The sequence below is a fragment of the Lissotriton vulgaris genome, chromosome 1_1 (assembly GCF_964263255.1).
Source record: "Lissotriton vulgaris chromosome 1_1, aLisVul1.2, whole genome shotgun sequence".
In the NCBI taxonomy this organism is placed as follows: Eukaryota; Metazoa; Chordata; class Amphibia; order Caudata; family Salamandridae; genus Lissotriton; species Lissotriton vulgaris.
The window spans coordinates 1,906,176,142-1,906,189,188 of NC_141685.1; the positions used below are offsets into that span (position 1 = coordinate 1,906,176,142).

Below are 13,047 nucleotides of genomic sequence, written 5' to 3' on the forward strand. Positions count from 1 at the left end.
ACTGGAGACGGTGACAAAAACCGAAGGAAGGGACAATACTAAATTTATGCTGCAACGAGAGAACTTTTGGATCCATAAATTGTGTACCCAGAGTCCTAACGGGCTCAATGAACGTATGGAACTGTGTTGCTATTTGTAACAGAATACATGTTGTTCCTTAATCTGGAATGGGTAACCTGCGAGGGTATATTACTTATTTTCAATGTACAATGTTCATTTTACTTTATTTATTTTTTCCAATTGTTGAGTAAATTACAGCATCAACTGTGTAACCTCATGGGGGCGTGGCTTGAGCGCCGAGGGAAATGGCGGCGTGAGCCCGGAGCTCCGCGCCTCTTCCCCACAAGAATCCTGACAGAAGGGCCGAAGAGCCCGTGTGTGCCCCGGCGCCGATTGAAAGCCCGGCGGTGACTGCTCGGACGAGAGCTGGGCTGCCGGCGGCATCGCAGAGCCGAGGACGGCCGCCGATCGCGGCGGCCCCTGGAGCGGAGGGGAGAACGGCGCCGAGCAAAATGGCTGCCACGGCGGAGTCCTGAAAGGCGGTGGGCTGCCAGAGGAACGCACTGCCGGCGCACATCGGGAAGGCGCGATCGCCGGCAGCGACGGACCCCACACGGCGAGGATTGCTCCTTAGAGCTCGGCTGCGGAACGCGGTGACATCGGGAGAGGGCGGGGACGGCCGCCCGGGTCCGCTCCTGCGGGCGAGGCTTCCTGGCGGACTCCTGGCCGAGAAAACGAGAACTGGAGCTCCAACCCAGCCCCAGGCACCGGCCGATTCAACAGGTGAGCGGGGGCCGCCCTGAGAAGGGGTCCGTGGGACAAGGTGCACGGAGCTGAGCATCCTGGGTCCCCCTCCCCCCCTTGCCCCCACAACAGTGGCCCTGCAGCATTTGGGGGCATGAGGAAGGATCCCGAGGGACATTGAAGGGACTTTGGCGGCGTCCAGCATACCACGCCACCCCAGGGGGGAGTGAACGATACCCCACAGCACCCGGGGGTCGGACAGCACGACGGACGCCTACTCTGGGGCGCAGTGATCGAGCAGCGAAACCCCGTAGCGCACAGGGGCGGACCACGTGGCCGGGGCCCGGGGACAGCAGGCAGGCGAGGACAGCGGGAGTGGCGAGGCCGGCCACGATGGGGAAACCGAGGACCAAGGTGGAGGAGGCGGCAACGTCGGAAGTAGTGGAAGGGGGCCCCGCTGAGCAGACTGACCTGCAGCGATTGCAGGACCGGATACTGGACGCCATAACGGCCACCAGAGATGCGCTCCACAACGACATAGCGCAGGTGGCGTCGGGGCTGGGCCTACTCCGAGCGGACCATGACAAACTAAAAGACAGGGTCAAGGAGGCTGAAGTGGTGCTCGAGGTCATGGCGCCGGCTCACAAGGCGATGGAGAGTAAGCTGACGGAGGCCCTGGACCGCATAAGCACCCTGGAAAGGCGAGCGGAGGATGCGGAAAATAGAAGCCGACGCAGCAACGTGCGGATCGTAGGTGTGCCGGAGACGGAGGGGACGGGGGCATGATTGCCTACATGGAGGAATGGCTGAAATCGGTGGTGGCGCCGGAAGGGCTTTCGCCGTTCTTCACTCTGGAGCGGGCCCACAGGGTCCCTTCAGGACCGCCCAAGCCCGGGCTCCCACCCAGACCGATCATAGCCAAGTTGCTACACCACAAGGACAGAGATCTGCTCCTGCGGAAGGCTCGTGAGGATGGCCCCTTCCAGATTGCGAACAGTAGAGTCACACTTTTTCCGGACTTCACCTTCGAAACGCAGAAACAACGAGCCTCCTTCCTCACGATCAAGAGGGAACTGCGGAATGAAGGGATTGCCTACTCCTTGCCCTTCCCATCCAGGCTACGAGTGGTAGTGGACGACAAGGCGATCTTCTTTGCGACTTCAGCGGAAGCCTGGGACTGGTGGGAGACATACAAGGCCGGGACTGACGGCGCCAGGATGAGAGAAGAGCGAGAAAAAGAGCGGGAACGCTCGCCCAAACGGCTGCGGAAATCGAAGAGACTATGGAAACGAGGGCGAGGGAAGCTAGGCCCATCGGCCTCTCAGACTGACGCGGAACGACAGGCGGCGCTGCTGGAGGTGGAGAAGATTGGTCGGGCAGAAGGTCCCGGATCTAAGGGGGCCACGGACTCGGACACTCATGTATCGGCCTCTGGCTCGGAGTCGGACCTATCGGGGATTCACCGCACGGAAGGGCCGCTGGTGACGCCGCAGACGGCGGACGAGATCCTCAATATATGAACTACTGTCGATGCAGAGTGGGTAATGTTTGGGGAGCTGTGGGGGGGACCATTGCCTATACACATAGTGGGGGCCGGGGCACACGGCGGGGCTCAGGGCAAAGGGCCATGAGGAACTGGGGAGGGAGTGTGGAGATGGGCGACGCGGCCTCCCTCTGGACAAGGCCGTGCTCCGTAGGCCCTTAAGGCACCCACAGCTACGGCTGTGTAGTTGAGACCTGGGTCATCAGGTACTGGAGTTTGGATGGGGACTGGTATTTCGATATTGGGGCCTGTTCTGGGGGAGGGGGGGGGTTCCACAGTTGGGGATTGTTTTTTTTTTTTGAAGTTGTTGACCCTGGGTGTACCATGGGTGGGGCTGTTGGGGAGTTTTGTTTTTTTCAGAGGGGGCACCATCACCGCCGACGGGCTGGACCTGGAGGGAGTGTTTCGACCGGATTACTGGGATAATGGCTAATGTAAATGGATTGACCTGTATTACCTGGAATGTCCGGGGCCTACACACTATGCAGCGCAGACACAAAATACATGCCTATTTAGTACGGAGGGGAGTGCACATCGCAATGCTGCAGGAGACGCATCTCACACGGCAGGAGGGGGAGGCGCTACAGAGGAGATGGCGGGGGCAGGTTTATCACACCAGCTATTCGGCCTATGCGCGAGGAGTGCTCATATGGGTTAGGGCAGGCACGCCTTTCCAACTCACACGCCAATGGATTGACCAGGAAGGGAGGTATGTGGTGGTGGAGGGGAAACTTGAAGTAGAGATATAGTATTAGCTAGCATTTATGCCCCAAACACGGACCAGTTGGCTTTCCTTGCGACACTGTCAGGGACGCTGGCCCACTCCCTTGCAGGCCCGGTCCTGCTAGGGGGTGACTTTAACTCCATTGCCGACCCCTTGCTGGACAGGTCTCACCCACCCCTTCGTGACTCCCCGGTTTATAGGCTCTCTAGAGGTAGGAGGGACTGGCAGGAGAGCTGGGAACTTATAGACGTCTGGAGAGGGCAACACCCGATTGACCGGGATTATTCATTTTTCTCCGGGCTCCATGATTTGCATGTCCGTTTGGACACCATACTTTGCTCCCGGGAGGTGCTACCATGCGTCACTGGCTCAGAGTACCTATCGAGAACAATCTCAGACCATAATCCGCTCCTGATCCGGCTGGCGTGCGTGGCGAAGAAGCCTAGGGTTCCGCTCTGGAAACTGCGACCTGAGACTCTGGAGGACCCCCTTTTCGGGGAGGCCCTAGCAGAAGGAGTGGCCTTGTATTTCACGGAGAATGAAGGGACGGCGACCTCAAGGGCGACGGAGTGGGACGCCTTCAAGGTAGTGGTGAGGGGTATCTGTATCAGGGATTATGTAGGCGTGCGGAAGGTACTGCTGGGCGATTTGGCTACGGCGGATGCTAGACTGAGGGAGGCGGAGAGGAGGCGGCCCGGACGCCCGGAACTCCAGGAGTCTCTCTGTTTGGCCAGGGAGACGGTAGCCGTTGAGGTGGAGAGACTTCGAGCCTTTGACTACAAGCGCTATGTGCTGCGCTCCCATGTTGACGGCGATAAGGCGGGCACCCTCCTAGCGTGGCTCTCGAACCCCACCAGACGATGCGCCCCCATACTCCAACTGCGAGATATGACGGGCGTGATTCAACAAACTCAGCTGGGCATAGTCAACGCCTTCCAGAAATATTACGAGGGCCTGTACAAGAGTGCCCCGGGAAACAGGACGGGACTGGTGGAACCCTTCCTGGCTGATCTGCCCCTACACCGGATAGAGGCTGAGCAGGCGAAGGACTTGGGGTCGGACATCGCCTTGGGGGAGATACGATCGGCGGTGCGGCGCATGGCGAGGAACAAATCGCCGGGGATAGACGGACTCCCCATAGAGTTCTATAACAAATATCTAGACATACTGGCACCGCGACTCCTGACTGTCTATAGAGAGGCCAAGGTGTCGGGACGGCTACCGCAGTCGATGAGGGAGGCATTAGTGGTCCCACTGCTGAAGCCCGGCAGGGAGAGTGATGACCCTGCGTCCTATAGACCGCTCTCTATGCTCACCGCAGACTATAAAATCCTGAGTTCCATACTAGCGGCGAGGCTCCTGCCTCACATGGCGGGGCTTGTACACGACGACCAGAACGGCTTTATACCGAAACGCAACACCACGATCAATATCAGAAGGCTCATCCGTCTCCTGGACGGGCTGAACGAAGGGGCAGGGACGGAACTGGTCCTCTCGGTAGATATTGAAAAGGCCTTCGACAGCCTCGAGTGGGACTACCTCTATGCTGTCATGGAGCGCTTTGGTCTGGGGGCTGGTTATATTCATTGGACGAAGGTCCTATACGCGGAAGCGATTTGCAAGGGTAAGGGTGGGACCGGCGGTATCCCTCCGATACCCGGTGGACCGGGGCACTCGTCAGGGCTGCTCCCTATCACCGCTTCTTTTTGCACTGGCTATTGAGCCGCTGGCGGCTGCAGCCCGAACGGGGCGGCACACCCGCGGAGTGCGGGCCCGTGACGGACAGCATTTCATCTCGCTGTATGCCGATGATTTACTACTGTTCCTCTGCGACAGGGGTGAGGACTTACGGAGAGCGGAAGCTCTACTGGAAAGCTTCGGAGTGATGTCGGGCCTGCGGGTTAACTGGCCCAAGACAAGTTTGTTCCCACTACTGGAGGGCACTGCCCAGCCACAACACCAGTCGGAGGCGACCTGGAACCCTACCTGCATGAAATACCTGGGGGTCCATATCTACCATAAGCCGGAGGACTTGCTTGAAGGCAACCTGGGACGATGCGTACGTGGACTGAAGAGCTGTATGTCCTTCTGGTCCACATTACCACTGTCAGTAGCGGGCCGGATTTCCCTACTAAAGATGGTTGCCCTACCGAGATTACTGTATTATTTCCGGACGCTCCCAATCTGGATACCTGGCTCCTTCTTTCAGCTCCTTAAATCTCAAATCACAACGTTCATTTGGGGTGCGGGACGGTGCAGAGTAGCGCTGGCCACGCTCTCTCGCCCGAAAGATGAGGGGGGTTTGGCAGTGCCAGACTTTGAGCTCTATTACCTAGCAGCCCAACTGCAAGTCTTCACGCAGGAAGTAGCGAGGGTATTTCGGGGCCCAGAAGACGAAAGCTCGCGGGGCACGCCCAGACACGTCCTGGCGTTTATAACTCTCCAACAACGGCTGGACAGTCGGGATTTGTCGCTGGAACAGCGCACGTACCGTCACTGCTGGAACCGGACCCAGAAGAGAGCGGGTACCCAGCGCCCATATGCGCCTGAGATACCACTGGGTATGTTAACGGCCTTACCGCATGGCGGCGACTGGTCGCAACTACAGGAGTGGGAGGAAGCGGGGATACAGGTAGTTGGGGACCTCTTTGAGAATGGCGCACTGCTCCCGTTCCGGGAGCTAATAGACCGCTTCGGTATCCCGAGAGGGGGATTTCTGCTGCATGCAGCAGTTACCAGGGCGATGCACGCCCACTGGGGCACGGGACTGGAGGAACCCGGGACGGCAGCGGCGTGCCAGTACACCAAGATGGCGGCGGGCACGATTAAGGCGGTTACATGCCTATATGATCGGATGATTAGGGAGAATATCCCTCCTCTCACATCCCTAAAAACCAAATGGGAGGCGGATCTGAATAGGGACATACCGGACACGACGTGGGCACAACTTGTCCGTAGGGCTCGCAACAGCACGAGAAACGCCAGGTTCCAGCTGATCCACTACTATGTGTTGCATAGGGCGTACATGACCCCAGGTAGAATCAGGCGGTATTTTGGCGATGACATGGCAGCCTGCCCCCGGTGCCCGGAGGAGGGGGCTGAGTTGGTGCACATGCTGTGGGCATGCCCGGCCCTACGGGATTATTGGCAGGAAGTAGGGGAGGTGCTGAATGAGGTGACGGAAAGATCCATAGAGTACGGACCGGCGGAATGTTTTTTGCACTGGTTTCCCCATACCCCCAAAAATAAGCTCACGAGTAAGTTTATCGACATGGGACTGATGGTGGCTAAGAGGGAGATCACTAAGAACTGGAAGGCGAGGATGGGGCCTACTCCACGGAGATGGCGGCAGGAGTTTCTAAAATGGGCCACGGCTGACAGCACACATAGATACCAACTTGCGCGCAGGACCCCTAGCCAGACAGCAGCTGACACTGCGACCGCATGGGAAGTGATGGTGCAGGAACTCAGGGATAGCGAAGCTGACGCAGAGGAGGAGACTCCCAGGGGGGAGGGGACGGAGGAGGCGAGTTGAGGCCCTAGGAGCAGCAGGAATGTAGGGAGACTCAAGCCAGCAACCCAGAGATGGTAACAGCGTAGCCTTAGGCGGGTGGTGGTGTGCGGGATGGGATGGGGGGGGAGTTTTAGGTTGGCGCAGGGAAGGGAGTTGGGGATTAGCGCGTAGTTTAGTAGGGCCATAAAAGTAGTCATACACTTAATCCGAACACTAACCACTCCTCTGTACTGAACGTCAGGCATGGATGAGCAGAGGCTTCAACGCCGCCCAACCCCCGGGTTGTGGGCCGGACGGCTGTGTACTGATTGTCGAGATGTACTATATATCTGCTAAAACTTATGATGCTACCTATCTGTGTGTATTGGCCTGTACAGGTATGCCTACAATAAAAATTATTTAAAAAAAAAAAAAATCAACTGTGTAACCTCATCACCTCACATCACGTACACTCTATTCTTTACAGACATAGCACAATAGGCTGGTGACCGCCGTAGATACCATGACACGCAGGAGTTCGATCCTCCGAATACCGTTTTCATTTTTTTCATTTTTTTCGTCTCATCATTCATAATGTTCCGTTAATCTCAGCTTTAGTACCTTATAGTACAACTGGCCATAATGTAACGTAGGATAATCACTGTTCGGAGAACGCCTCTAATATCATACTAGACACATAGCCTTGAGTAGGAAGTATTTTTTCGAAGTTTATGGTCACGTGATCGGAGCTTTAACCAATGATGGAGGTCGACGTTTGATTAAATGTGGAATGGCGTAAACAGAAGGGTGTTTGAAGTTTGGCGGGAAGAAGGCGGTTAAGACGCTGCTACACCGCAGCTAAGGTCAGTCGCATTACTAGAAAGTGAGCTCAGACTTAACGTTGCGCTCAAGATATGTGATTCTATAATCTACAAGGAATTTTACAGGGTATATCGTTTTTCCTTTTACTGTTTTTTTTTTAGCGTTCTTAAACACGGATTAAGACTCTTGTATGAGCCAAACACAGGCACAAGCGCGACACGTAAGTGCTGGTCAAAAGAGATGACACTCGGTTTGTGTTGACACGGGTGTCTAAGGTTTCTCGTGGTGACATTGGTAACATACACACAGGTTTAGTTTTCGTTATTGGTGCAGAATTGGATATTGTTTCGTTTTATTGGAGACATACACAGTACATTTACCCATGGTTTTCATTTCTGTGTTTGTAGTGTTTATTCCCTGATGAAGGGCGGGATTAACACGCCTGAAATGCATTGGATTCAAATCAAAATTGTGTCGCTGATGTGAATATGACAAACTGAGCATAAATATCACAATGACAAATGTACTAAAAGAACAAATAAAAGAAGAACAACAAAAATAAAAGAAAGTATATAACAACAGAAACAAGTGTTTGGAATCCTCTTTCTCACACATAGAGGAGAAATGCTGTGCCCAAAGGGATGTCTTTAGTGTCCCACTAAAGGCATTGGTTGCTATTTATGGCTCTCACATTAAAAACAAATGAAACGCTGCCACCACTGCTTAACGAATATGCTCATAGGACACAGACAGTAGTCTCATGTCAGTTGGGTATGCTTGGTAGACCCATCCAGGCAACAGAGCCAGGCTATGTGTCCCTCAACATACAGGTGCACCTAGGCCATTGTGTGCGCTCAAGACTGCCAAGCACGCTTGACCAAACGATAAACGTCCAGATACCATGCAGCGAGGATACTAAAGGCAGAGGTTGCACATTCGCGGTACCATGCAGAGGACTATTCCATCTCTGCAGTTATTCTGTTACTTTACCTTTCATTTGTGAAATATTGATGTTGGTGGTAAAATAAAAAGGAAAAAGAGGACTGCTTTGATTCATTTTCAGAGTGAATCCAGCCAATCACTCAGTTTTGTTAAAGAACAGAAAGAAAATTCAGCCAATCAAAAAGCTTTGTTGCATTTCATCAAAGTATCTAATATTCTCCATTAGATTTACTGTTATTCAATAACTCATGCTTGCACACCGGAAAAACACATTTTGATTTGTCCAGCCTAGAAAAGCTACATGTGCATCTCACATCTGGCATGTTACTGTTCAGCCATTTTCGTGTTATTGCAGGAAAGGTTTCTAATGGGATATCCAACAGTAAACATGTTTGGGGCCCCGCTAATGTCACCATCCACATCAATCCTAACCAAATGTAATTTTAGCATAAAGAATCTCCTAAAATCTGTTTTAAAAGTTTGGTGCAGATTTGTTATCAATAAAAATGAGCTCTTGTACTATTCTATTGTGTCAACTTTAATTACAGAGGAGTGAATAACAACTTTGTAATATAGGCATATAAACCACTTATGTCAAATTATTTTCACGTATCGTTATATATGTGTGTGTGTGTGGGGGGGGGGTGTGTGCGTGTGTGTGTGTGTGTGTGTTAGAGATGCACACATTGATATTAAGTAACAGTCAGTACTAAGTGTGACGGTGTTAAATAATCTATAGGACCATCACTTGCTCACTATCTTCTGTCTGCTCTCAGTAATCTCTTAAAACTGTACAGTCAAAATGGAACCAAGTCATTCTCCTTAGTGGAGGCACAATGAATTTTGATACGTAATTTCTCTTCCTGGTTCCTCATCCAGAGATGTGCAGCAATTTACAAGAAAACACAAGAAGATGCATTTTTAGAAATAATATAGCCACATTTCTTGAAAAGCTCTGATTCTGGAAAGGGGGGAAACTTGCTCCTGGTAACATACAAAAGTTGTTCTAAGGTTAGTAATAACATAGAAAGGTAAGTACATCTCAAACTTAAAATCACAATGTAGTAGGTCCTTGACAACGTAGGAATGCTCTGCCTTTCTATTTTCTACACATTTACAGACACTACATTTAACGTTTCATTGTCAGTGGCATCTAAAAGTGGGTGCAAAGTAAACCATGTCTGCAACCGCTTTCTGAATAAGCCTGGGTGGAATTGTCATCACGCCGGCGTATTTTCGGGAATTTGGTGTTATGCTTGACACAAAATTACCGAAAATGACACCTGTTTGCGTGTTTTTCAGTAATTTAGGCCATAAATAGCTACCCAAGACCACATGACCTATCCAAGACCACAGGAACAGAGTGCAAGAGACTGCTACTGTTGCGATTTTGTGCTATTTCTTAGTGTAAAATGCCTCCTGGTTCATTTTGGACGAGAGGATGCATTTCCCACTAAGAAAATAGTGCCAAATACAGGGTTACAGTCCTCGCATAATTTCACTCATTCTGCATAGTGTTGCAATAATTGTGCATAATTACGCTCCAGCACATCCCACAAGTAACGCCGACCACATATTACGCATTAACTTATAGCGAGGGCTTGAAGTGGGCCGGGTCTCACCGGTGCTGAGCACCGCAGTTTTTTAAAAGGCGCCTCGAAATGGGTCTCTATCGGTTCTGTTTTGAGCACTGACACGCGTGGTCTGTTTTTTCCCAGACTGTAATGATAGCAGGCTCGATGTGGGGCTTTTTGAAAAATGATTGATGAATATCTCCTTACAAGCGGTTCAGTACATGGTCTACTAATATCAAAAGCGCCACATTCTGATTAGGGATAGCGCAGGTGTGATACTCTGCCCTCAAGGAGCTTGAAGCAATGCCAAAGGTGGTCAAAACCAAAAGGACAACACTATAAAACGGTGGTTGATAAAACATTCATCATTTGGTAAAATGAAGGCGATCCTACCGGAAAACGTTAACATCTGGGTATGTGACCTTTCACCCCTATGATATCAGCCTCCACCACCACAACAGAAGTTACGCTTACCCGGAAATCAGGGGCATGAAGGGGAGGGGCCATTAAAGTGTCAAAGGAGAGTGTGTCTACACAGTCGACGTGGGCGCATTTTGAACACCGGCTCCTCCCGGCTGCTCCTGGTTGGCCTATCAACCCTCTCCAATGTTCAATGAAACCACAGCAGACCGTGCGCCTGAGGCACATCTCTCATCTGTTCACCAGGCGCTATGACACTACGAAGCCACAAACGTACCATTGGTTGGGTAGTAAATTAGGGAGGCTGCCCTCGGCCGTTTACAGCCCATCTGTGGTGCCACAGCACTTGCTGCACGTAAACGTTGCCCCCTAAATTCACTCCAATTGTAGGAAAACAATTACCCATCACGCTTCATCCTCCAAGGGGCAAAGGACTCGGCTTGCTCATTGGAGCTGAGAACGTTGTACTTAGCCACGCCCACGTGCTTTACCTAATATTGTGAGGCACCTGTAAGTTATCAGTTCCAAGCCCACGGGGACAAACCTTTCTGTCCATTTCCACCCTCTCTTCCTTGGGTGAGGCCGGCGCTGAAGTTTCTTCGCTAAAAGTCAGCCCGAGCGCTCCCTTTCTGCTAAAATGACTGCCGCCCCCATCAGTACACTCTGCATTATTATGCATTGCTTCCCGGGACGCCAAACGCAGCCATCTGTCATCCCTGGCGCCGCTGTACATTAATTACCAGCCCGTCATTCAGAGAGAGGAAAGCCGTGCAAAAAGGAAGAAAACCCCAGAGAGAGATAGGTGCAGTGAACCCGGTCTGCACGGGTCAAATTGACACTTGTTATCGAAGCATAGAATGGAAACTTGTAGACATTACTAACAGTATTAGTAGTAAAGTATTGTGATGACATCACTGCTGCAGCCCGCTTTTCCACAGCTTTCACGACTAACAGAAGATGTTGCCTTCTAATGTACAGAGCCGAACGTCCATGCCAGTGGGGTCCCCACAGTAATCATGACTTCCAAACATTACCAACGTGCGCAAACCTGGACAAATTACTTCAACTGCCTATACTTATTTTTTACCAAATTTGCAAACCCTGTAAGCGCTTAGAAATGTTTTAAGCATCATGAAACACTATATATGTGGAATGTGCGAGAGTACAATTACCGTGAAAGAAGAAGGCTTTGCTCTCGTTGTGCGACCCTTGCACCTGCAGCACCCCAACTGTGGAGTCTCCCAGATGCAGTTCCTTCAGCACGTCAATCTGCAGGGAGGGGTCAACACCAAACCCTAAAACTGGGCCGAAAACACAAAAAACAAAGGCAGTCACATGTTAGCCTGGGCTACCAAGTGTCATAATGTTGATAAACACGCTTCTGTACAGAGTCAATGCGTCACACACAGATGCAATGCCAGGGAGAGTTGTGGCGAGGGTGCCCTGGTGCCTGTGTGCCACGGATGGGTTGTACACCCGTGACTACTCTCGCCCTGTTACAGCATCATGCTACTTTAAGCAGGCGAAATACCTTTCATGGGGACGCGCTCTGTGCTTCTGACACTGCACATGTAGGTAATGGCAGGAGCACATCACTACTACCGCTCTTTACTAATGCCAATAAAATGTGCACGTTCCCGCGTTGCACCCTGAACAGTATTTGCTTTTTTTTATCCCGGTAGCTACGGATTCCTGACGCTCTCCCATAGCGGCCACGCTTCTCCCGCCACGACGGCCCCACCCGCTGACATCCAGCTGCCCTCTCTATCGCCATTCGCCACCAACACCACTTACCGGCTCTGAGGCAGAAAGCAACACAGAAAGTGCCCAAGAATATCGACTCCATGCTGAAAAGGGTTTACATCCACACCATAGTTTCCCTTCCAAGTTTAGAGGCGAGGTTGTTCTCCGAGATGCCCGCTGTCCACTCAGCACCACACGGGGATCCACAGAGGCAGCTGAAAACTTGGAGTCCCTAGCAGAAGCATCATTCCTCAGAAAACGCGTTCCAGGGAGCAGCGCATCAGTAAAGACACACGGTGACCTCCGGGGCTTTAATCCTAATCCCAGGAAAACGCACGCGATGGAACAAATGAGAAAAAAAACAACGCCCTCGGGCCCTCCGAGGGACTCCGGACACGGTGAGCTGCGGGGGGCTGAGCCGGGACACTGCCCGATGCAGGCAGCTGTGGGCAGTCAGTGCCGGGGGAGGGGTGGAGAGCACAGAAAGCAGAGCGCCGTGTCCCTTTCTCCCGTCTGCCGCGCGAGCCTCGGCGTTTCTGCTGTGACACAAAACACTGCAATTTAGATCAGGAGCAGCTGCATGCCCACGGCGGGCTCCTCCTGTCTCTTCTCTGTCTGCTCCTCCTCCCCTTCGAGCGGAGGCGCGGGGGGCAGGGGGTTCGATCCTGTTCCCTCACCCACTTTTGGAAGACAGATGATGCTGTCGTCTTTCTGGGACACCGCATCTCGCACGGAGCCTCATTAGCATGGTTTGTGCGCGCAGGTCCCCGCGGTGGGGGAGAGCCGTTCACGCGGCACAGAGCATCACACTCCTGCCGGGAGGAGAGGTTTCAGCACCGCTGCCCCGTGGACAGCCTGCCGGGCTGGAGGGAGAAGCCTCGGGCTCCAGCCAGAGGAAGTGAGACTACTGACCCGAGCTGCGGGTCTCACACATTATCTGGAAGCAGTGAGGCGCTTCACGCAAATCCGCATGCTTTCACGCACGTGGACCTTTCACCTAGTGGCACCGATACCATTATCCTTTGGTGGCGTTTTCACATAA

The 13,047-nt window shown here is 52.6% G+C and overlaps 1 protein-coding gene across 1 annotated transcript in view; it reads right to left on the bottom strand.

Annotated features, from left to right (window-relative positions):
* Positions 1-12,242, bottom strand: part of NELL2 (neural EGFL like 2) — a 1,025,546-nt gene extending 1,013,304 nt beyond the window's left edge. Inside the window, exons 1-2 of the mRNA XM_086919530.1 lie at positions 12,057-12,242; positions 11,435-11,563 (exon numbers count right to left, since the gene is read on the bottom strand). Of these exons, the coding sequence (XP_086775656.1) occupies positions 11,435-11,563; positions 12,057-12,108 (181 nt within the window). The 5' untranslated portion in view covers positions 12,109-12,242. The remainder of the gene's footprint in view (positions 1-11,434; positions 11,564-12,056) is intronic.
* Between the last annotated feature and the right edge of the window lie 805 nt (positions 12,243-13,047).